The sequence below is a fragment of the Pieris napi genome, chromosome 12 (assembly GCF_905475465.1).
Source record: "Pieris napi chromosome 12, ilPieNapi1.2, whole genome shotgun sequence".
NCBI lineage: Eukaryota > Metazoa > Arthropoda > Insecta > Lepidoptera > Pieridae > Pieris > Pieris napi.
The window spans coordinates 8,042,297-8,069,964 of record NC_062245.1 but is presented as its reverse complement, the minus strand read 5'-3'; the positions used below and the strand labels follow the sequence as shown (position 1 = coordinate 8,069,964).

The following is a 27,668-nucleotide window of genomic DNA, read 5'->3' as shown; positions in this document are numbered from 1 at the left end:
ATGAAACCCATTAGAAAAGCAGGGGAATATGATCAAAATGAAAGGAAAAATAAATTACGGTCGATCTGAGGTCGGGAAGGGGTAGGGGGGGGAGGTTTAAGGGTAAAAAACGGTTTATCTCGATTTCCGGCAAAACTAAAAGTCCTATCGAAGAAAACTAAATGGCAAAGTTGTAGGTCATAAAAAGATCTATAACTTTTGTATTCACACATTTTTCATATAACCTCAAAATTTATGTGAAAAATTCAAAAAACCAAGTTTTTGGTTTTTTATTTTTATCTTTAACAAAAATATTTTTTTTTTAACGAAATTTGGTGAAAACTTACCTTATTATGTCCCAAATATACTGTAATTTATTTGATTAAAAATATTTATTTTTTCACCTTATTTTGAATTAATATCGAAAAAACACCCTAATTTTCAATCGAAAATTCTGACGTCAAAATTTCAGCTTTTTTTAAAAAGTTGATGTGCTTTCAGTTCGTTGAAATCTCTACTTTCCTATGGTAAAAAAATATATATATACTACCATAGTAAATCTTCTCAGAAAACGCAAAAAATCGTATGCAGTAACGCCCAGACCTGTCATCCCCTTCCTTACTTCTCTATGAAATACGAAAATTTTAGCCCATCTAAAGGCTAAATTTTTTTTTTAGGTCACTCAGGTATATATAAGTAATCATAAAATAGTAATAAATAGTCATCTGATTATAATTTAAAGAAGATTCATAGAGAAGTAGGGAAGGGGATGACAGGTCTGGGCGTTACTGCATACGATTTTTTGCGTTTTCTGAGATGATTTACTATGGTAATATATATATATTTTTTTACCATAGGAAAGTAGAGATTTCAACGAACTGAAAGCACACCAACTTTTTGAAAAAAGCTGAAATTTTGACGTCAGAATTTTCGATTGAAAATTAGGGTGTTTTTTCGATATTAATTCAAAATAAGGTGAAAAAATAAATATTAATAATCAAATAAATTACAGTATATTTGGGACATAATAAGGTAAGTTTTCACCAAATTTCGTTAAAAAAAAAATATTTTTGTTAAAGATAAAAATAAAAAACCAAAAACTTGGTTTTTTGAATTTTTCACATAAATTTTGAGGTTATGTGAAAAATGTGTGAATACAAAAGTTATAGATCTTTTTATGACCTACAACTTTGCCATTTAGTTTTCTTCGATAGGACTTTTAGTTTTGCCGGAAATCGAGATAAACCGTTTTTTACCCTTAAACCTCCCCCCCCTACCCCTTCCCGACCTCAGATCGACCGTAATTTATTTTTCCTTTCATTTTGATCATATTCCCCTGTTTTTCTAATGGGTTTCATCCTACTGTAATTTTTTTCACTTTTTATTTATTTTAAAGGCTATCTGCACTGGTCTATTATGTCAATTTCAGTCCACAAGTTATGTAAGTCTTAGTGAATTATTATTATATTAATTCGAGTTTTTTTTTACATAATATTAACCACACAGCGCGCCACACCCAAGGATCGCATATTATGTATTAGTAATGTGGTCTTCATATGGTCCAACAAAAACTGAATTTTTTGACATAACTAATCAAAGGGACATTATAAATTTTGGAAATACATTTTTTGTAACTACCCAATAAATTTTGTATCTTTTCTGAACGACCCTAACACGATGACGCAAACTGCGTATGCGTTTTTTGTCACTTTCAGTCCACACCTTACCTGTAAATGAAGTCTTTCTGACGTGTCTCTTCTAATGATTCAACAGTTCGAGCGACGTGTTCTTCTGTGACGTGGCTGCCGGAGTCTCCATTGCCTTGGATCTCCAAAGCCGCTGTCTCCAGCGCGCACATACCAAAAGAATAAATGTCCATAGCCGGTGTTACCATTTGAGATGCTGCAAATAGAGTATTTAATTCATAAAGTGTGCGTTATATATTATACATTTATTTATCACATTAAATTAATAAGAAACTAAGTTAGATGCGCCAATATAACCCCTTTAATTCGTCTGTATAATTGATTTAACATTTTTGAAGTGAAACTTCTTTAGGCATGAGGGTAAAATTTTTACGGAGCGTCACGAAGATGTGCAGCGTTTTTGTCGAAGAAAAGGGAGAGAGCGATTCAGAACGATAGAGAGAGAGAGTGAGAAGGACGAATTACCTTATAGAAATTCCATTTTTAAAATTAAAATCTCGTAATGAGAATTTATGAAATAATTTATTGAAATCTCAAATCACCAATAATTCTAAAATGCCATGTGTTTTTATCATCGAAGAAATAATTTTTTTTTTTATAATTTGTATTAATTTTCGACACTTTCAATATTTTAATTACAATTAAATTCCTAACATATCTTCCTTTTTCCCTTCCTCTAAGTCTCGGAAATCTAAAGTTTTAGAGTTGCATAAATATGAATAAGACTTAAAAATTAGTATGCTAAAGAAGTTTTTACATAAGTTAATAAAGTTCACAAAAGAGGCTCATTCTGATATGTATCTTTAATATCCTTTTGAATTGGTTTAACGCGTTAATATTACTAATTATAGACGGTAGTTGATAATTATGACTAGTAAGTAATATTATGTTGACTTAATTTTCTACAATACTAGTGAATAGCTAAAACTAAAGTAATGTTGAGGAACAGTCTTAGTGTTCTATACTGTTTGGACACTATGTTCGTGTATCCGAAGTTTAGTAGTAGTTTAGTGAGTCTAGGCATACTTACATCCATATTCGGGTGCGACGAGGTGCATATTACGCATGTTGTCGCGGCATGTCTTAACGTGATGGTGTATGGCATCAGGCGCCACTGATCCAATCTTCACCAACCCATTGTGTTGGATGAAGATTGTATCACATGTCAGGTTTCCGTGCACTATCGCAGGCTCGCATCCATGCAGGTAACTGCAATAGTTTATATACTTACGGTTAATTATTATTAAAACAGCGATAGTTTTTTTTTTATTGGACAATTGACACCAATTGACCAAGTCCCATGCTAAGCTGGTGAAGCTTGTGTTATGGGTACTAGGCAACGGATATACATACATATTATAGATAGATAGATATATAAATACATATTTAAACACCCAAGACCTAAGCACAACACCAAATGCTCATCACATCGATGTTTGTCTCAGCCGGGGATCGAACCCGGGACCCATGGATTCGCAGTCAGGGGTACTAACCACTAGACCAATGAGCCGTCAAAAGCTAAATAGAAAATTGACATGAAAATGCACAATATTACTTGTCGAGCCAATGGTCTAGTGTTTTATCAGTTGATTCCAAAAGCTTAGATCAAATAAAATAAAAAATAAAAAAACTCTTGGGTTAGACTCAAACTCAAAATATCTTTATTCATATAGACAAGTACACTTATGAACGTCAAAAAAAGTTAAATTAATTGTAAATATACATTTACGACCAGTTCGCAAGTCAAGGGCGTAGAGCGGGCAAGAATCATTCCGCCACTCTTTTTAATGGCAAAGTTTTAACAGTAAAACAAAGGAAGAAACGATGGCGCGTTCCGTTTAATGCTGATTGGTTCAGAGCATGTCTAGACCAACACACATTTCCACATAAAACGCCATTCAGTCTGGTGATTCATTCTACACTAGGTTTATTGTTAATTGTATTAAATGTATGTACCTGAGTGCGGAAAGAATTTGTGTGCACCATCGTTTCCAGGCCTGCAGCGGTAGTCTTTTCACATTTCGTTTAGTACGTTTAAGAAACTGCTTCAGGGAACCACAAGACATATACTCCGTTATGAATATCACCTGAAAACATTACCATCACCATTTATTATCTAAGTTAACGTATATTCTTTCAGTATAACTAGAAAATTGGAACGAAGTTACTTATCGCGCGTTGTGAAAGGGGGCTAGACGGAAAAAATTCTTACGAAAAGTTGTCACGACACTTTTTTGCTATTTGCTATTGTAATACACCGGTTCTCGTCCGCTCATCGAAGTTAAGCAACGTCGGGCGAGATCAGTACTTGGATGGGTGACCGCCTGGGAACATCTCGTGATGTTGGCTTTTTTTTTTCGTCGTAAGATTAGTGTCGAGAAAATCTATCATACTGTTATGATACCAATTAACATATAAATTAATCGAAAGGAATTGGGAATCCGGGTGGAATCCGGGTGTCCCTTGACACCTCTAAAGTTTTTTTATTATTTTGTTTCTTTCAGTATAACTTTTAAATGTGGTGCTATTCCGGCTATACAGATTCCCAGCAGGAAGAGCTTTATCAGCCAATTACTTTCCGTTAGGAAGCTGTATGTCCTAAGTCTAATTTTAAAAGCACACAGCGCTCCCGTTTGATAGTAGGCTGTTCCTAAAAAGAAATAGGGATGTTGTCGGTCAGACCGTAAGGACTGACTTCGCAAGACTCATTGTGCAAACAGACTATATGTATAATAAATTAAATAGACTGCTTAATATTTACCCGCTCACCGTCTATAATCTAAAAATACTACTAAAGGACAGCCAGTCCTTATGAACACACCTTACGCAGTGTTAGAGATACTTCTGATAACTAATACGTAGTAACACATTTGATTCATTCACTCACTGACTCACTCAACACATTTGCACCACACACTTACTCATTCACTAACATACACCCACATACTCACTCGTGCACTCAGGTGTGTTGAAAAAAAAAAATTAAAGATGTTATTAAATTATACAGGGCGTCCCAAAGATATGGGACATGAAGGGAAGGTACCTTAAATATCGTAGATAGGGTATTTTACTGAAAGAAGACTATGTTATTTTTAAAAGTTAGTAATTCTGCATTCGATGATTTTATATATACAGGATATACGTAAATATATTTTAAGGAATTTATAATTAAGTTTGTTATGAAAGAGCTGGGCTGAGCTGACACAGGTATTTTTTTACTTAAAAGGGTTCCCAGATCTTACACATTGTACATGCATATGTACTTATGATGAATAAACATTTTTTTTTCTTTTTTTTTAATAACAATGGAGGAATTGTTAATCAATGTTTTTTGACAATTTTATTACACTACACAGTGTAGCCTGTCAAACCGTTATGGCGACAAAATGTTTGCTTACCCTCGGTTTATCATTGTGTGTGTCTGTCCAGTAGCGGTGGAACTTGACGATGTTGGGATGTTCTAGCCGGGTGAGATTGTCAAAGACGGCTTGTATCTTGTCTTCCTGCGCCTTGAAATTTTTGCGCTCAGAGAATTGCACCTCATTCCACACCACTTCCACGCCCTCCTCTGTGTCCATAGCTAGGTGGGCGCAGTCGATGCCAGGCACATCACGCTGTTCCACCTGGAAAGTTAATATACTTTGTTATGTTACTAATAAAAATAGTAATTTAATTTTAAAACCAAGAAAGAAAAATATAATATTGTTCAACATTTACTACTAATTTTTATGAGAAATTATGTGTAACACATTTCAACAATTACACTATTTAGACCAGTGCAGATAGCCTTCAAAATAAATAAAAAGTGAAAAAAATTACAGTAGGATGAAACCCATTAGAAAAGCAGGGGAATATGATCAAAATGAAAGGAAAAATAAATTACGGTCGATCTGAGGTCGGGAAGGGGTAGGGGGGGAGGTTTAAGGGTAAAAAACGGTTTATCTCGATTTCCGGCAAAACTAAAAGTCCTATCGAAGAAAGTTAAATGGCAAAGTAGTAGGTAATAAAAAGATCTAAAACTTTTGTATTCACACATTTTTCACATAACCTCAAAATTGGTGTGAAAAATTCAAAAAACCAAGTTTTTGGTTTTTTATTTTTATCTTTTACAAAAATTTATTTTTTTAAACGAAATTTTGTGAAAACTTACCTTATTATGTCCCAAATATACTGTAATTTATTTGATTAAAAATATTTATTTTTTCACCTTATTTTGAATTAATATCGAAAAAACACCCTAATTTTCAATCGAAAATTCTGACGTCAAAATTTCAGCTTTTTTCAAAAAGTTGGAGTGCTTTCAGTTCGTTGAAATCTCTACTTTCCTATGGTAAAAAAATATATATATATTACCATAGTAAATCTTCTCAGAAAATGCAAAACATCGTATGCAGTAACGCCCAGACCCGTCACACCCTTCCCTACTTCTCTATGAAATACGAAAATTTTAGCTCATCTAAAGGCTAAAATTTTTTTAAGGTCACTCAGGTATATATAAGTTATCTTAAAATAGTAATAAATAGGCATCTAATTATAATTTAAAGAAGATTCATAGAGAAGTAGGGAAGGGTATGACGGGTCTGGGCGTTACTGCATACGATGTTTTGCATTTTCTGAGAAGATTTACTATGGTAATATATATATATTTTTTTACCATAGGAAAGTAGAGATTTCAACGAACTGAAAGCACTCCAACTTTTTGAAAAAAGCTGAAATTTTGACGTCAGAATTTTCGATTGAAAATTAGGGTGTTTTTTCGATATTAATTCAAAATAAGGTGAAAAAATAAATATTTTTAATCAAATAAATTACAGTATATTTGGGACATAATAGGGTAAGTTTTCACAAAATTTCGTTTAAAAAAATAAATTTTTGTAAAAGATAAAAATAAAAAACCAAAAACTTGGTTTTTTGAATTTTTCACACCAATTTTGAGGTTATGTGAAAAATGTGTGAATACAAAAGTTTTAGATCTTTTTATTACCTACAACTTTGCCATTTAACTTTCTTCGATAGGACTTTTAGTTTTGCCGGAAATCGAGATAAACCGTTTTTTACCCTTAAACCTCCCCCCCTACCCCTTCCCGACCTCAGATCGACCGTAATTTATTTTTCCTTTCATTTTGATCATATTCCCCTGCTTTTCTAATGGGTTTCATCCTACTGTAATTTTTTTTGGTTTCAAAAATTATCGGCACTGGTCTAATTAAAGACTTGCAATTTGTCTAATGGTTCTAAAGGTACTTTGTATAAGGAATGGAACCAGCAAATCATTGATACAAGCAATCATTCAATTGGCCCTGTGCTCCGTGCTCTTTCAATTACATCTCCCTCGGCTCATTATCCGTACATCAAAAATATTATTCTGGACTAAACCACTCTAGACTCGGCTTAAAACCTAGATTCTTACTACATTCATAAACCTCAGTATTTATGTATTAAATAGCTATTGAATTATCTTGTAACTTTGATAATGAAATGAATACGTCTGTCTTTTAAAGCGATTTTATTTAAAAAAACTTATGTTCTTATTCATTAAATAATGCTAATATGTTTTCTGACATTTATTTGTTTTCAAAGCAATCCAAGAGTGTCACATTAAACAGCCATTGGAAGTGGATCTACGTTTTTGAAAGATGGTATTAAGTATTAACTATTCCATAAAGCTATCTAAACTAAAAACTATAATGTATCACAAGCTAAATTTTTATGTATATTTAATACGTTGTATACTTAATTAAGATTTTTATCAGACCAATTACTAAGATCCTGTCATCACGAGACAGCCAATTTTAACGTACATCAAACTTAGCGCTAACTTATGATTCAGTAAGTCATCGAATAATAGGGTATGATAAAACAATAGACCAGACACTATTTTCAATATTTGTATGCTAGAGTCTGGCTAATGAAAGAAGATAATTGAATTATTTGAAATCTTTCGGATGGCAACACAGAATGTCATTGAATTTCTTAAGGTGCGCTTACACGGGCAACTAAAATTGCTTAATTCCAGTCAATACTCGTCAATTATGACGTCACGACTACATCAAGCATCAATACTGCGCAATACAATATTGAGCGATATGGCGCAACTTCATCAACTAGGCAATACTGTCATACACGAGCATTTCAGTTTTCGCTCGCTATGGACGACATTGTTCTTGCTGCAGCGGCTTGTAGCGCTTTTTTTATCATTAATCAAAAACAAAAAAGAAAGAAAAGGAATAGGCGCATCTGGGTGCGATAGTTTTTGGCAAAGAGGACAAAATTTACAAAATTTTCATTATGTAAAGAAATAGATGATATATTATTCAAAAACTTTACTAGAATGTCACGAACAGACTTTGAATTACTTTCGAATAAAGTAATTAGAAATTATTATTATTTAGACCTCTCGTTCTCCCCGCGGAAGCAAGACGGCAAGCCGCAAAACAAACAAGTGCGAATGAGACATATACAAAAATTGCTAGGAATTTCCAAGTCCATTGGATATTCGTCAATTCGTATCTGCGACATTGAGCGATATGAAATATCTGGAGCAATTAGAAGCAATATCGCCGAAATAATTTATTGCAATTTATTGAAATTATTGAAATTGCTCCATTAATTGCTCCAGATCGGTCCATTCGTGTCGCCGAGCAATTATTGCCCTCGTGTAAGCGCACCTTTAGGTTAGTATGATTTATTGTCTTGATACTTCATGCAATTACTCGTTTTTATTTCTATTATATATTTTTTCCGAATAGTTAACAGGTATAAATAGCCTAAACTTTGTTTTATTTGATAGAATATTTCGTTTCTTTCGCAGGATTTGATTATTCCGAATAAAGTTGTGTTTTATAATAAATATAGTTTTAGTTTTCCATGCAATGCTAGTAATTTTAAGTATCAATAGTAAAAGACTAAATACGTAAAGTATTTAATTTCATAGAAATGCAGTTACTATCAATGTAAAGAATAATAAAATAAAATCAAGTATCAAGTAAGTTTAATCCACAAAATATATCAAACTTTTAGGGATACCATACTAAAAAATTTTGAATTTGCCGCGCTTTTTCGTTATCTTCCTTCATTAGCCAGACTCTATAATATGTTACTATTAATGTTTGCGTAAAATTTTAAATATTATTGAAACTATGTATTTAGTGTAGCATTCCGTACCTGAGTCCTGAATTTGCAAGTATCTTATCAACTATCAAAACCAGCTATCGTGTAATGAGAATATAATGTCTTCACAATTTCCTAATGCTTATGAGAAGCGTAAAAGGTTGACACGTGAACTTGGGTGTATATAATATTATAGACTCTCTGACAAGTTGTTGTAAGCTTCATTTCAATAAAGCTTTTAATTACTACCTCAATACAGTAATTCATTCTTCATATTGACACACCTTAAGAATACCTCGGCCTAATGGCTTGGATTTACGTGGTACGAAAACTTAATGTTATTATCGATTTTATTAAGGTTTTGTGGTAAGCTTGTTTAAAATTAATAAATTCGAAATGTGAACAAGTAAACTGTTTATGTATATTAATTCTATAATTAATAATATAGGTATGTTGAACATTAAGGCCTTGTTCATACCGAATGCAGCAATTAAATTGATTGAGTACTCAACTTTCGATAGATTTATTGAAGAGAAAAGGTAGTTGTAGTATGATCACGAGTCTGGTCATTCATTACCGCTTTCTACTTTCAAGTTTGTCTACAGCGATAAATCATTTAAAAGTTCACGTAACGTAAAGTTAAAACTCACTATAATTCAAAAGTAAAGTATTTTTATTTCCTTCCATTCTTGGATTGGAAATTAATCTTGTATAGAATTGTGAGATACTACATGGTAAATGTTACAGATGGAAATACATAAAATGTGCCAAGTTCAGTTGTTAAGCAAGTCTCGACTGTTTCTGCGCGTAAGAAAGAATTGTGGCCACCCAGCTCGCTCACACTTTTTTCAAACCCTTATTTTGTCTGCTATAAAACATACAGTAGTATTCCGCCGAAAATATCTCCAACTTTTTTAATAATTTGTTTTGTCACTATATATGTCTTGTCTTAGAATCGTCGTTAATGGAAGTTCTTCCTATTTTTTTTTATATAGAACAGGGGACGAACGGAAGGAGGCTAATCTGATGTTAAGTGATACCGCCGCCCTTGGACACTCTCAATACCAGAGGGGTCGCGAGTTCGTTGCCGGCATTTTAAGAATCGGTACACTGTTTACAGTTTTAATTCGAACAACTCCTCTGAACACTCTCCATGGTAAATGAGGTAGAAGATACAAAGTGACACTACATGTAGTGACCTACGCTCAGAGAGAGATTGGTTGTCGACGATTCGAACCGCTCTTCGTTGAATACGGTCAAGTGGAAGAAACTGATACTGGGGAGCTCCCGCCCAGAGGCGAGAACTCCTAGCTTCAACTTAGCACCACGGTTTAATGAATGTATCGCATTAAAGCCTTTTATTGAACACCCCCGTACGTAGGTTATTTCTTATCATTTTACACGCGCTTAAAACAATGTATTATTTTAAATATCAGAGTTATAGTTCGATTACAATACAAAAAAGTTATACAATTCTATTATAGTTATCAGTACACGTGGTAAGTTCGTTACCTTGCTCACGCGACACACGTGCACCTACCACCATAAAACTGACTTACTTTATTCGATCGCAGTCCAATTAACACATAAATTCTAGTGTTCTTGAAACAAGAGCTTCTATTCAAGTTCTTTAACTGTCGTAGGCATATGCGTTAGTTATTGCTAAAAGGAGAATGATCGTCATCGTTACAGAAGCCTACCAGAAACTGCAGAAGTACAATGGGTATTGAACTATTGTACAGCATTCGCATTAATGATAACACTATCGGCGCACGCGCAGGGTTCGTTAGCATTATGATTGCAGCGCAATGCAACATGACGTGCTTAACTCGTCACGTGAATTACACAGCTTTTGCGCATTATTTTGTTTGTATTTCGATTGCGGAAGCGTCCAGTGATGGATGGCCTTGTGACGACGTTAGCACAACTAGAGTAACGGATGTAATTAAATAGATTTGAATACGTCAAGTCCGAATTATATATTTATTAATACAGATGTGTTGTCTAGAAAAAAAAATGCAAATCCCAAAGAATTAGGATACTTTAAATAAGTCTTATTTTTATGCAAAATACTGAACTAATTATTTTAGGATTTGGAGGCTGTTTGTAACTGTAGTAGTCGCCTAAGTTAAGTTTTTAGCCCTATAATGGCATGGAATTAAACACAAACCATTAGCAAGGCTGGTCCCCGTGAGGATAGCGACCACCACCTTTCGTTACATATGAAAAACGAAGAACAAGAAAACACGTGTGACAGTTAAATTATGCATTTTCAACGTATGATCCCTATAATCTAAAACAAGACAATTAGATCTGAGCAATGCATTGAGAAAAATCAGAAAAAATAATGTAAAAATATGGACGCGGCTTTTACCCTAAAAGGGGCCATACATTACTAGCCCAATTAAAAAAACAAACTTAATTTTTTACAACACTAACACAACTAATACTCATATTAAGAAATTTTAACTAACCAATTTTTGTACGGATTCATTAATAAAACTCTAATAATAATAATTAGCACATAATAATTGTGCTAATAGTTTGTGTATAATATAGACAATATCCAATTTTTGTGGCGTAAATAATTAAATAGAATAGTTAAATAATATCGTGTAATATTTTTCTTAACAGAGTTGCCTGGAACTGTTCTTACTTGACCGTTGAGACAAGAGAGAGAAAAATGATAATTACTCTATAGGATACAATACTTATATTTACCTAATAGTTAAGGAATACTTATGAAATTGGTTTCATTACAAAAAATTACAACATTTAAAGTTTAAATATATTTATAGGCTAAATCTGCAAATTGCAGTAAAACCCTTAAAATAATCCGTCACAATACAAATACATATAGGATGTCAAACTCGACATATCAAACATTTTGGCATTAATTTATTAACTTTTCTGTTTTTAATGATTCTGATTTATTGGAGGTGCGTGGCCACATATTTTAAACCATAAATATATACGTAACGTCACTGGTTTCTGATGACTTTTAACTGACGTAGGATCCAGGAATAGATTATTCCCGACTGAGCGAGCACCCGGCACCGGTACCTTCCCGCCCCGATCAATCTTGATCAAGGTCAATGTCGAGACCTCGAGCTATGTTATTTCGCACTCGATTGACTTCCTCGCGATTGCCTAGACATGTTCAATGTAACTAATCATTTCAAAAATTATAGAATTCCTTCAGATTTAGTTGAAACATAAATACGTAATTGTTATAACTTGCTATATTATCTGTATCTATTTAAATAACACCTCTTCAAATCTTTTAGGCATCTAGGAAAACCCTAGTAAGTTAAATATGTATTAGTTTATTTGTGCCTAGAATTTTGTCACATTGCCAGCGACTAAAAGGCGCCAGTCAGCTGAAAGGTATATTTAACTAATAATAGAAAATATTTCATAGGTTTGGGGTTTTCTGCACTTCGGAGTGCATTCGGTAATTAGATAGGGTCCAGTACAATTACCCTTTATCGCGTGCGAAGTCGTCGACCCGGCTGGACCGCGGCGCCCGCGCACTATTCGCAACAATGCTCTGGCAGATTTCCAAGCTAAGCACGAGGTATCTAACACCTAGTCGCGTTAATCTATTTTCATTTAACTATAGCCATTTTAAGCCTATCTTTGATGTTTCAGATGCAACGGAAATGACAAGTATAAAAGCTATTCAATCGCCAGCGGCGTTTGCGTCGACAACTAAATAACATACATTTATATGTGCATTTGGTCACTATATTTAGAAACAAGTCAAGTGTATGGTAGCCAGTTATTGTGTAATACTAAATCAATACACAATGTAATAAGATTCAATATGTTGAATTTAATTAGACAGAACACATCATTAATTCTTTGAAACCAGAAAAAAGCCAATGCTTAAAAGCAAACATTCTGCAATAAGTTATTCTTGGCAGAGCAACTTAAAGCCAACTGGCTATTAATAGAACGAAGCTTACGAACATCCGACACTGTTAAGAGGATCATTTACAATTACCATTTATAAGGGACTATCTTACATAACCATTTGAAGAAAAATCACACCAATGAAAGCGGTAATTTGAATGTAAAAACAATAAAAAAAATACGAAAGCTTTACTTAAGAATCTGGTATATTTGTCCACATCTCTCAGAAACTCAATATATCATATCGATTCTTGTCAGGTATATTCTGCGAACAGTCCAATACTCATCAATATCGGTTTAGTTTTTGAGATAATAAGTATCTACGCAGTTTCGAGCGGACATGTAACATGACATATTCAGTTTCTGAGACATGTGGACAAATATACATACAATTAGGAAATTTAGCACTTAAAAGCATAAATCATCATACATATTATCCTGTTCCAACAATATCACACCCATACAGGTAAACTAATAACCTCCTTTTAGTCGGTTAAAATCGGAATAAAATTTTCCCTTTAAAAGTTACATCATGTCAATTTTATTGCTTCATTTCGAATATTAATTAATTGTGCGGTGTTTAGAACTATGTTAACAAATTAATTTCAAATATTTGTGAAGTTTTTCCAAATAACTAAATATACGTGTCATATTAATCAAGTGACTGTGTGGAAATTAATTAAAACGAAACATTTAGTAAATGAATGACGCAATCCAACAGCTATGACATAATGTATGATAAGCAAATTTACCACAATTTTCCAGATCTTTTCAAATAGTTATTTACATAAAGCCAGTATCCGTGTTCGACTGATTTCGTTTTATTAACAGATAAAACACACAGTTTAAACAAACTACAAAAACACAAAAGATTGTCTGCGCACTACCACTACTATACGATGAACAAATAACCAGCCTTCGCACGGCTTAATATTTATTTTAGTACAATAGTTTCTGCAGCATAGAGATTTTAATGGAATTTTTCCTTAGGGTACATTTTCATAGTTTTCATACGGAACTATGTTTCTGAAGATATTCTATAGCCTATGTTCAACTAGGATAATGTTGGATTCTAATGGTGAAAAAATCTTTCCACTTTATAATATTATAGTAGATGATAGATGAGTACAATATACAATTATTCATATAATAACTAGCTATATCTTGTCTTATTTAACTTAAATTATTACCGATACATTACATTGTACTTGGCTTTTATAAAGCAAGTCTAACAAATAGTTTCTATTAAACATATTAATTAACACTTAGGTGGTTTCATCATTAGATTTAACGTCATAGGTTTAAGATAAACCAATCCAATTACACAGATTTTGTGTAGTATTTTAATTCACATATGTAACATGGTATTTACTGAGACAGTATCATTAAATCGTTATTCAAAAATATTTACCTGCTATGCTTAGCGTTTGTTATTTTAATATTATGACTAAGGGAGCGTTCAAGTATTACGTAACGCAATTTTTGGAGATTATTGACCCCCCCCCATGTAACTCGCCGTAACGTTTTTCAGTACCCAAGTATAGTAAAACGTTTCTTGACCACCTAGTGACTCTTCAGTTACTATTATGTGGTGTAAGTCGAAAATAATATTAACAATAACGTGTAATTCAATCCCCGCCCCGCATCGTAACGTTTTACAAACTGAAAATAATTCGTTACGTAATACTTGAACGCTCCTTAAGTATTTCAATAGGTATATCAAGTGAAGAATGGTTTCAATTCTTGTAGTTTCTTGCCAGTTCTTTTCGCCTTCTTTACGTCCTTGATGTGGAAAATAGTATATATAATAGACCTTCCAATTTTCTAATACTTTTGTAAGCCTACATATTTATCAATATGAATAAATGAATTTCGATTTTGATAACAATGGAAAATGTTTGTCTAATCTCTTGTGCTAAAAATCAAAGGTAAACATTTTAAAATATTATTTAAAAGCTATCGCTCGTGCCTTGGTTCGCAATACATTTAAATATTAGATAGAATTCAGGGCCGTCTTAATCGCATTATGATATTACTAAGAACAATAACCTTATCGGATAACAGATAATACCGTTATCATTGCTATACAGTCAACATTGGTTAATGTTGTCATTAGTGATAATGATACGAAATAACTTCTTATAAATTATCCTGGTACATCAAACATTTTTATAGGATTTTGATGAGAAACGAAATCATTTTTCTACACTCAAACTGCCATTGTGTTGATGAATTTTCATAGAGACAATAAAGCCAAATCTGAAGAAAACTTTATAGATTTAATTTAGTCTTTTTAATTATGTAGGTATTCATGATATCAGCCTTCTGTGCCTGACAAATGCTGTCGACTTTTTGGCTTTATGACATAGTGTTTCCTCACGATGTTTTCCTCGAATTTCCTCGTTGATCGAACCGACGACCAGGGTTGAAAGGCGCACGCTAAAATCACTAGGCCAATACTGATCAGGTAAGGTAAACCATATGTAAATCAGGATAAAAGAGAATAAATATATAATGCACAAAACCTAACCTAACCTATCCTAAATACCTGGGGATTTGACTATAAGTTTCGATAAATATACCCTATGTTACTCAGTGAGGGCAAATAATTAGAATCGGTAGTTTATAAGTTTAATCAATATACAAAATACTTAAGTTTCGAAGCGGTCAGTGGAACTTGTCCCGACGGAGAAAGTGTTTCTCGTGACTTAAATGAAACAATGCAATAAACAATTAAGATAAGTATTACACATACTCTCTACGTAATTACAATACTAAGAAACATGATACATATCGACTAGCGAGCATGTTTTAACTTTACCATTTCGAAATAATATTAAATTGCTTCTCTTACGAAATTCAAACAATTTTGTAATTTCACGACACAAGTTTAAGTGATTAACATTTGCCTTGGACATACATACTAATATAACATAGGAAATTGTCGCAATTCCATGAATATAGTAGTACCTACTTCCTAGTTTTAGGTAAAAACTATGTATAGCTCAGAATAAGTTAAAAAATAAAAACTCTTTTGCAAAAGAAACTGGCACCTTTATATAAGAAGTAAAGTAAAAGTATTTTTTTTTTAGTTTTTCGCATATGTTTTATGTACTTATATATATAAATGAATATACTTGAATTGAATAGAAGCAATTTTTTATTAATTTTTGACGAATTCTTTAAAACCGATTTTATTAAATAAAGTTACAAATGTACGGTTTTTACTACCTCTTATTTTTCAAATATTATATATACCATCGTGCGCCAACCTACTTTTCAGTTAGGCTGTAACCTGAAAACGTTATAAAATACATTAGCGCGACTACATTCAAGTGGAATACAACCTAGATATAAATATAGGTCACTTACCGCGGTGGCCACCCGTAAATAGAGCCTCTACCTATTATCTATACCTTAGACCGCGACATAATACTCGCAAAGATTACGTTACCTATATACTTCACTATTATGAATTATGATACTCTATCGTCGGCATTATCCTATTACACTAGGCGCCTGTCTGCGACTATAAGCCGCACCCTTCTGAAAGGTCGTTTTTATACAAAGAGGAATCTAGTATACTCTCATTATGGACGTTTAGGTAACGAAAAATAGATTTATTTTCGTTAAGAAATGGCAATATGATTTCAATATCTTAGCGTAAATATTGAATAACATCTTTCAACAAATGAATGTTGCACACATTTTAAGGGTCAAAGTCCGTTTACAGGGAGGTCAATGAACTCGCAATGATTAAAGTGGTAGGTTTTTGTTTCTATTACAGTATCTACAGAACATTTCAGGACAGAATATGACCTTCAACAAGATTTTTCGTAACTAGACGACAAAATAATTATTTGCTTTTTGTATATACGTCATTTATTTGCGCAAGTGTCTTATGACGCCAGTGCCAATATCTCCTGAAAGGCAGATGTTATGACGTATTCATAAAAGAGAGAAATATATATAGATAGAGAAAATTCCTGTTGTTTTTACTTCTAAAATATTTTCTTGACAACATTATTAGACATTATCTTTACACTAGATATTATTGGAGTGAAGAAATCTTTACGCTTTGGTACTGGTATGTACATCAATTTTGTTCTAATTCATTTCCTTGCAAAAATTTCTTCTCACTAAAATTTCATTGTTTCAAAAAGGATTAATTTTTAATTGCTATAAATAATGAATAATACACAAATAGCACATCAAACATTAGTTTATGTTTCCTTAATGAGATATCCTTTACATGTACCTACATCTATATTTTACGACCTACCCCACTGTATGCACGTGACGTCACGCGCCAGCGTTCTATTGGCGCAGCGGGAACATTGGCTGATATCAGACTTCAATTTGTAGTTTGACGTCAAGCTGTGAGCGATTATTAATCATAACATGGAAATTCGAGAACAATACAAATTGAATAGATCAGTGACAAAAGGCGGCTTATCTATTTATTCCCTTCATCCTTTACGGTAAAATAAATGATAATAAATTTATAATTTGCTTTATAAAATCTATTATTTATATCAACTTAGATCTACCAGCTGATGCGTTGTTCGTTTAAAAACATATTCCAATGATATTATCTAAGGTATGAACAATAGTAAGCATAGATAATAGATATGTATATGCATAATCAAAGTTAAAACATATTTACGTGCACCTGATTACATGTAATAGTAATTTAATATCTCATGACATACAGATGAAATGGTATACAGTAATCCCCCCTATAACGCGAAAGATCCGGCCTGAGTTGTTGAATCTTGAACAATTCAAAAACAAGGAACACGAATTTAATAAACTTTATAACAACACAATTGAAACAGGTACAAAGGTACCCAAAACTAATTATGGACTTGACAAATCATTATAAATTTTACAGAAATATATCTCGGCGTTATAAGGGGAATTACTGTACTATATTTAATAAAATCGATCCATATTCCTACAATATAATGCGCAAAGTCCGGGTTCGAGTTTATGAGAAGTTTTCAAAAGGCAATATATTAAAGCTAAGTCGTATAATTATAGGATAAGAAATACTTAAAAAGATATCAGAAAGCTTCTACTGTAAGAGCATTTGGCAGTCGGTAAACTATTTTAGCGCCTGCGTGTGTCCAGTCACGTAGGCAAGGGCTGCTTCTGTTTTAGGGTACTGACACGTTTTAAGGTTTTTTTTGCACATTATTGATAGTTTTCCCATACAGTCCGTAAATGCAATAAATTAAAAAAAAATTGTAGGACACAAGTACACATTTAATAATATTAAATTATGGTTTACGAAACACTCTGTGTAAACTCCGAGGAGATTATTAATCGTTAAGAAATATATAAATATGAATGTTCCTCTTATAAAAAAATATATACACACATTATGTTATGTGTGTATCATAGCTTATAAATAAACAAAGAAATGCTCTTTACCCTACACGTCTTATTCCCAACTGAACAACGCTTCTCGCGGAATTTCTATATTACAAATAATGCGTGCCAATATATGAAATTGCTAAGCTCACGTAAAGGAACTTTAAGATGATTTATCGCAGCGTATATTGTATAGAAGATTCAAAATTAAGTTTTTAACACACTAGTCATGGCCCCTGTCACCTCCTACCTTCCTAAATACCTACGGGAATAATGATTTCTCTTGGAAAAGTTTCGCTTCAATGGTTCCATAGATACTTCTTACAAACCCAAAAAATTAACCTACTTATTTGTTGGTAATGCCTACCTTTTCGATACATAATTTGCAGCTGCCGTGACTATCGGAGTCTTGTTTAGTACTCAGATACCCAATAACCATTAATCTTGGGGGCTCGAACCGTGGGAGTGTTTTTGTGCGATTTGCAAAAATATTACACTGCTAGACAGTGAATCTCATTACTGATAGGATATATATAAAATATACACAACAACGTTCGTAAATTAAAACCAAAATCTTTTAGAGGACATTGCTGTTGGCCTCTATGTTATATATTATAATGCTAATAAGACTGAAAATCTTACGTGTAGAAAACTGTACATAATTTTATTAAGATGGATGGATGGATTATATTAGCAAGTATTAGTGCTTTATGAAGCAAATGAATTTGTTATTATAATAAATAAAATATAAACCGTTTAACTCTACGTAAAATTCATTTATATGATCGTCACTTATATACACGTAATTGAAAAAACGTATACCTACAGTATAAATTAATTTAGTCTTCTAGGTGTACATATACAGATATGCTGTTGGAAACTGCACAAACAAATGCCTAATTTTTCTTACATATCACTGGATGGTCACGAAACGTTTTACTATTGGGTACAGAAAAACGTTACGGCGCGTTACATGGGGGGGGGGGGGGGACTCAATATATTATAACAACAACATAATCTCCAAAAATTGCGTGACGTAATACTTGAACGCTTCCTATCTTAATATCAATGTATTGACATTAAAAAACATTAAATTGTTTAAATTTAATTTTAAAATTTTCAGACACCTCGAAATTCCTACTATTAGTATCCTTTTAAAATTATTTACTGACTGCCACGACCATGAATGCATTAAGGCAGTGAATCACAGTTTGGGACGATGATTCACAATAGAGCAACGAGGCTCACTCATTACCATGAAACACGAGCATTAGCCGATAAATTAGATTTATTGGTTTATATTGATAGGTATTTTTATGCAAACTATTTTAGTGGATTAACCCGTGCAATTACTACACGTTAGATATTTCCCTATAGCATTATATTACGGTTGGAATTTTATACTGATTTATGTAGTTTATTGTACGTATTTCGTTGCAAAGTGTTTATATAATAGGAATATTTTTGCCATTAATAAGTCGTAACACAATTTAGATGTATAATTGTTATTATAAACAATTGGATGATGTATGATGTTCAACTAGTGTTGCCCAAAATCGATCTTGGTCTTGCAGTCTTGGTCTTGTTCTTGCGTTTTTGCAAGACCAAGACCAATACCGCCTTATTATAGCAAGACCAATACCAAGACTGAACCCTGCAAGACTTGAGCAAGACAATACTTAAGCCTGCAAGACTCTTGCGTCTTGCAGTTAAGACAAACTGAGATTTGGGCGTTATTAAGTAGGTATTTGGTTTCAATCCCGATTTTGAGAAACGTTCCCCAGTATCAAAACCGTAGGTATCACAAATCATAACACTAAACTAAGGGCTGCAGTTGTATTTGTAATTGGCAACGTGCCGCTCGTCTGAAAGCACCCTGAAACGTATTGTATTGATTAGGTAGGTAAGTACTTATTATATTTCAACAATTTATTAAGTAGGTAGCGTGTTAATACTCACAAATCTGTTCCCTAATAACTTTCTAGCAAAGTTCATACCTTGTAGGTATCTACCTATAATAATATGTTATGCTTGTTTATGTCTAATGTGCAGATCTAACGTTAGTACTCGTAGGTTGGTATGTGCTTAAAATTATAGTTAACAAAATTATATAAACATCATGTAGGTGTGAAACTTATGTTTCAAAGTTTATATTATTCTTCTATTTAGCAAAATTTAAAACTAACAGCGAGTCGAGTAGGTCTAGTAACAGTTTCTACGGCAGCCAATACTATGGTACAGACGCCAGCACATCAAGCTACTACAATCTATCAAATTTCTTCAACAGATTTTCAAGTTTATCGCTAAAGAATTAAGGTTCAAAGTTGATTGGGGAAATGTGACGTTCTGCGAATAAACTGTTGGTCGGTCGGTGTATTAAATACCTACTTATTTGATAATTTACCGACAAAGACGCGGTTTGCAACAAGTGTAACACAGCATTTGACACTGAGCGCCGCATTCGCCGACAAAGAGTACGCACTCAAATTTTTACCTATTTTGGTAGGGTTGGTATAGGAGTATAAAATTAAATGACCTTGAAGATGTCCCAGCAGTAGGTAGGTATAAATTGAATGCTCTGAGTTTTTTTTATTTAAATACATTCTCACACTGGCTTGAATTCGAACACTACAGCGTTAAAAGCTGTCGGGTGAGATGATAATTAATAACTAAGTAGGTATTGCATCTATTGAATTGCGAATATTTTGATTTCGAAATAATCATTGTTAATATCGGTAAATGATAGATAGTGAGTGATACCTAGGTACTAAAATGTGAGCAGCAAGATTGAAAAGTGTATATGCCATGTCAGTGCTTTCAATAAGTTTATTTTAAAAAAGCTCTCTAGTAAGATTTAGAGTTTACCATTCAATTACACACAACATATTATTGAAAAACAAAAATTATGAAAAAGATATTTAGACTGAGTACTTAGGGTCGATTCGACCAAACAAGAGTAAGTAAATCTTAATCTTAGAATAAATCGTCAGTTAATCGAGAGTAAATAAATTTTACGTTTTACCAACTACATATTCTAAGAATAGTGGGCTTATTCGGGAATTGCAACTATACCGCCGTTTCGCACGGAATAACAGCTATTCCTAGAATAATTTAATGGCGTCAGTCAGTCCAATCAGCTGATTTCTGTCATTTCACAAATATGTGTTCTGTGTTTTAATTTCAAGTCAACGCAACGCACTAAATTAATAGTCTGGACTCTGGCATTGTATAATGAAACGTTTAAACAATTTATTATTTATTTATTTATTTTTAGATTTTTTATTTTCTATAATATTAGAATGAAATTCAACTGGGCTCAACAGAAGTTCCTTTTTAGACGAAAGCCTCAAACAAACAAGAAATAAAAACTTTTTGTTGTCGTTTGACACCTGTTAAAAGCTACTTTTTCACACTATAATACGGCAAAATCGAGTTGACATGATGTATGCTCTTACACTGTCCCGTTGTAAAAAGTGGACAAACGTTGTGTTTACTTAATTTTATTTTTCTGTGCTAATGCCAACATTGACAACCCCACCAAAATAGGTAAAAATTTAGTCCGCTTCTAGACTTTGTGTTGCCGCCGTCGCTTTCATGTCAAAGGTCGCCGCCACTGCCCATGTTCTAAAGAATAAAATAAGTTTCCGGGTGCTCAGAACGGACGCAAATAGATTATGTTGTCATCGCAAGGAAGAATGTAGTCGTAAGGATAGGTAGATTTTATAAAAATTGTTGTAAGTAATAAAAATATACCTAGTTTATATTATTACTAGCTGGCCTGGCGAACATCGTACCGCCTAACAGTCGATTCTTATTCTGCTATTCGGGACACCGGTCTAGCTAGTAAGATAAAAAAAGAAAATTGATAAGACAACAAATACATTATGTCAAAAAATAAAAATTTACCTTCCCGGAACCCCTCCACTAACACTTGAACTTTATGCTATGGTATTAAAGTTCAAATTCACTTTTAAGTAGTATTACGAATATTTTGTATGGGAATATAGAAAAGTGTTGTTTTTAGACTAAGTCACTCAATTTTATTTTAATTTTTCTCCGTAAGAACCATCTTCGTACTTCAAGGTATATTATTAAAAAAAATCAGACAAATCGGTCAAACCGTTTTCATGTTATGTCGTGACAACGGAAAACGGGTTTCATTTTTATATACATACTAGCCGTTTCGCGCCCGCTTTGCTGGACGAATTAAAATAAATTTTATGTTTCATTATTTTATTTTTTTTTCATATTTTTATTATTCTTCTTTTTAACTTCCCGCTAAGAAAATTGAAATATTTCGAAAATCGAGTTTTTAACAGATGTTGACGTTTAGAGGTTCTAGGAAGCCTCCCCGAATGTTTCCGCGGTGAAGTCCGTATGGATAAATTTTCATAAAAGTAAAACAGCAATAAAAAAATGAAGGAATGTTGGAAAAAAATAAATAGCCATAAACCATCTAGGAAAAATTTCGCATCGAATAGTGGTAGTTTCATGTCGATACGATCAGTGGTTTAAGCGTGAAAGAGCCTCAAACGAACACCATTTTCTTTTTATATATATAGATATAGATTACCTATTATACCTTTTTAAAGGACATTGCACTGCAAAATTGAAAGTGGGTGATTTTAACAAACTTGAAACGTGGAAAAGCTCCAAATATGAGCGACGTCATATTGCTTTACGTATTTTGTTTTAAAATAATCGAGAATTGCAGTGTCGGTTTATCAACTTCTATCGTACCTACTCTAGTAGCGACTATTGTCTTCAGCGATGATTTACTAAATAAATAAAAATAATCGTCGTGTAGGTACGACGATTATTTTTCTAAGGAATACAATTTTGTTGTAGTAGGTAACTACATCGTTTCTTACTTACACATACTTTAACGACAGTACCTACGTAGCAAAGCGCGCCAGTCACGAGTACGACAAATTGCCTAAAAAATGTACCTACGCACACTGTAATGAAATCTGCTAATCTCAACACAATGCCTGTAGCCTGCCTGCTATTATTGGTTGATGAACATTGTACATTGGTGAATGCTCCAGGATAGCCCGCAAGCCCCCACAAATAGCAATAGGCTAATAGGTATTTGCAAGTCTCGCGAGACTTGCGAGACTCTTGCTGCAAGATCAAGACCAAGACCAAGAGCGCAATACCAATACCAAGACCGAAACCAGGTGTATTGACGCAAGACAATACCAAGACTGGCCTAAGTCTCGTCTTGGTCTTGCATTTGGGCAACACTATGTTCAACCGACTCTAAGAAGAACGAAAGAAGTCTGGACTTCTTTCTTTTATTGAAAGAGTCACAATGGGTATATTACCCATTACCCTCTTCTAATGATGGGATCACGGAGAGATCTAAGAGTGAGATTCAGAAACAAGACTATGCTCTAAGGGTAAGTAATTTTTCGAATTGTATAGGCTCACCGAATTCGTAATTTTTCGAATTTATGATGAAGAATTATAAAAGGATGTATTCAAAATAGAAACTTATTATAAAAATAGCCTATATAGTTTCTATCAGTTGTTGTCAACATCAAAAAGCGCAAACGTAGAACATAATAAATTACCATTTCGCGACATCGGTGACGTTATTCAATAGATGATATATGGCTTGCAAGAACTTTACAAAAGAGTCATAAATTACAATACAACGTCGTCGCGAGTGGCACAATACTAATGTGGGCGTATGCCCTAGCATTGTCTGATCATAAACCAAACCAAATGGGACACTTGTTATACAGCTCTCAGAGAAAACCTAAGTGAAACCCTATCTAGATTAATTTATTTGTAATCATAAATTGAATATAAAAGTAATTTCCTGGTACATACCTGGTACACAACACGATGGCAACATTGAAATTCGTTATTAAACACGCACTAAAACGAATCTTTAGTTGTTATAACTGTTTTGACAGCCACTAGGAACTAGAATTTTATTTCCTGTCGCCTGATGTTAAGTGAGATGTGGCCTATTAGAGGGCACGCCTATCTAGGAGATGCCTATTTAACCACCGTTTAAATGAACCCAAGGGAAGATGGATTGGGGCAAGGAGTTCTTTGCTGCTTTTACAAGAAACGACACCGGGGGATGTCAACGACGAAGGGATTAAACTGCGGCGTGCTTCTAGATGAGATGATTCTACAGGTGCTTCTAGAAATCTATCAATCGTATAAATCAAGGTTCATTTAACAAATTTGTATGATATTGAATATTTGATAAGTCTTTTAGAGTACGTATACCTACACGTATTGGAGTGACTCAATAATCTTTTTTCAAACGTTCACGAATATTTAACTCGAACTCTGAAAAGGGCCGCAAATTCAAATTTCCCGGACAACCAATTTGCATTTGCATCCTACGCAGTCGAGTAACTTTATAGCTTCCTTCAACTTATTCTAGAGTCTGTTAACGATACTTTCGAAACATTACTTACCAGTTAAACATTACTTGATAATGCGAAATTATTTTCGAATTTCGAACCAACCAACTTAATAATTATTTACCTAACCAGATTTAATATTGTGGTACTTAGAGTATCTGAATGTATTTTCATTAACATTAAGTATTAATGAAAGGTCTGTTTGGTCCGACACCTTCAAATTTTTTGCATTATTGAAGCGATCGTTTAAAAATATTTCTTACTCAAATTAGCTTTCCATTTTTAAATTTTATTATTCCGTCAAATCAAATACTACGCTTTAATATTAGTAATCACACCTTGTTTAAGGTAGACACAACGAAAGTCTAGTATTATGGATTGTCTGCCTGTCACGGTTCAACGTTTCCGTTCAATGCCGTTTAGTACAATAGTTTAAAAACCGTAGTGTTTTGACGGCAAACGATATAAAGTTGGAATAAGGCCATTATTCTCGTCTCTGTAATATTCTTCATACACTTCCAATTCTAAAATACAACTGTTCAGACTCGATTTTTTTATCTTATCAAAAATATCACACTTAAAAAAATCGTTTGAAGATTTAAGGTATTGAAATACGCACCTACGCACCTACAAATAAGTAATAAGGTCAAATATTAGACCTAATTTTAATTCGACAATACGCCTACGCCTCAGCTAAGGTGACTCAGCGACTTTCTCTCGTCTGTAGGTCGTCTGCCGTCTCCCGTCTGGCTGGGTTGACCTTATCGGTGCTATAACACTTCCATTCTATTGTCTAGTGACAAAAAGCGACCCAACGATTACGCTTAGATAAGTATATTATACAAAAAAATAGTGTTTGAAAAAAAAGGCAATATGAAATCGTGCGTATGTACGCGGAACGCGTGAAGTTCTTAGTAAATGGGTGTAAAGGCGCAAACATACTACCAAAACGCGACGCTACACCACGCCAATCGCCATCCGACGCATGTCAGTACTTATGAATCCCATATATTTAATATGTCAGATGTCAGATGCACATAGACAACACGCCATGTGATTACACGCGGTAACATCCAATCGATTTGGATCGGCGTGTTGTGGATGTTGTGATGATGACGCCATGCGTCAGTCTTTCGAGTTTTTGACACGAATGTCAATTTATATACTTAGATATTTTTGGATTTATTTGGCGAAAGGAACGACGAACAATTAATTGAATTGGTGAAACAATATTCTGTTTTATATGACATGAGATTACCTCAATACAAGGACCATACTCTAATATTAATAATAATATTAATAATACTCATAATATTCATCTGACTAGTTATTCATAAAATCCATAGGACAATAAGCTAATTTGACCTTCACTATTGTCAGCTAAATGACTTCTGAATTTGCAAGCGTGTCGTGGTGTCGCGTGTTGGTAATGTGCACGATGGACATCGGGTGTCGACACGACACGTCGCGTCGCGTTTTAGTACATAGTATGTTTCCGCCTTAAGCCTGCCATCAACGGGAAAGAATACAATGTTTCTACGGAAATCGAATCCAGGCGCAATGTGAAGTTACCACTAGGATACAGATGCGGTAAATAGGTATAAAAATATGAATACACAAAGAATTAAGACGCACCATCTAAAAGGATAATTATAAATAAGTAGCTAATTAAAATTTATAATTTATTTTTATTGTCTGTCTTCATAATAAAGGATGTTCATGAAACTACAGTAATCAAGGTTAAATTGAACAATGTACAAGAAATGGCAATAACGAGAATCGTTTATGAAACTTGTACAAGACAGACACAAATACATTATAATACAGAAGGGCTAGTACGAGATTGACAAAATTTTTTTTATCTTGCGCGTTAATAGTACAGATTTTCTCATTCATACACCTTAAATAATAATTTTTAATGAAACAATTATTTAAAATAGAAGAAATGTAACAAATTATTTAAAAAATTTCAATTTAACCTATAACATTAGGATATTGATCAGAGCCATTTGAAAGGCGAAATACCTATTGTAAGAAAACTTGTAACTAAAAGCTATGTATGGATATATTTTAAAGCCAGTCTACGAAACATACATTTTTATTAAGCCGTAATGTTTACATAGAGTCAAAATAATTTAAGTCGATATACCCACGTGATACTGTTCGTTTATTTGATAAAACTTGCACTAACCCCACTGAATAGGTATCGTGCGCCGCGTCTTCGTGACCGACGTCGCTTTAATATAATAACCACTGCACATCTAATCAGTAATCACAAATTATTTCTATTTTTGCCTAACGATTTATGCTTAATGGGGCGTTCCCACGGAGCGTTAATCACGACAGTCAACTACGCTAGTCAACTGTCGTTCGTGACACTCACGAAAGTGTGAATTGATGAAACGTTCACATGGTTGGGGGATTTCGTGCCGTTCACGCTTCGTGTTTCGACTTAGTCATTATCGAAACATCGATATATAAATCTCTATCACGGTATTCCTCCAAACTTGGATCATATAATACCTTTTCCATAGAATATAACTCCAAAAAACGCGTAGTTTCACTGTCGTTAAACTTAATTCCACGTTGTTGTGACGACATCTTGGCTTCACGAACGGTATATCACCACTGAAAATCAAACACGTTTGATCTATCCACGCTTGTGTCGTGCGCCGTTCCTCACGAAAGCAAGTTTAACGCCTATGCGTTCACACAGAAGTGTATTTCACGAAAGCGTGGTTGACTGTCGTGATTAACGCCTCGTGGGAACGCCGCATTATAGAGTGAAATTGTTTGAGGGTCCACTTCTCTACCTATTGCCTATTGCAAAACATAGATTGCTTTTTCGACTTTAAAAATAAACGAAGGAGGCTATCAATTTGTCGTGAAACTTTTTTGTATATAAATTATCGTTTAATACAATTCTCAAGACCAATTAATAGAAGTAAGAAATATTACTTAAATTGAAGTCGGTTCAATAGAACGCCAGGGCGGAATAAGAAACAGGGCTTCATATAATTATTTCTTCGCTGATGCTGAAACTACATTACAGGGTCTGCTAGTTAGTCCTTCGGGCCTCAATCTTCCACTTAACATGGCTCAAGCGCTGTAGCAACGAGTATAAACTATGTATACCTAATGAGCCTAATAGTGGTTCACGGCCACGAATTAAACGTGGCGTGGCAAGTCTGAA

The 27,668-nt window shown here is 33.6% G+C and overlaps 1 protein-coding gene across 1 annotated transcript in view; it reads right to left on the bottom strand.

The window, feature by feature from the left end:
• The window catches only part of LOC125054731 (nuclear receptor-binding protein homolog), a 35,787-nt gene that overhangs the window by 4,379 nt on the left and 3,740 nt on the right, over positions 1–27,668 (bottom strand). Inside the window, exons 2-5 of the mRNA XM_047656774.1 lie at positions 5,084–5,308; positions 3,642–3,772; positions 2,716–2,894; positions 1,707–1,881 (exon numbers count right to left, since the gene is read on the bottom strand). Of these exons, the coding sequence (XP_047512730.1) occupies positions 1,707–1,881; positions 2,716–2,894; positions 3,642–3,772; positions 5,084–5,308 (710 nt within the window). The remainder of the gene's footprint in view (positions 1–1,706; positions 1,882–2,715; positions 2,895–3,641; positions 3,773–5,083; positions 5,309–27,668) is intronic.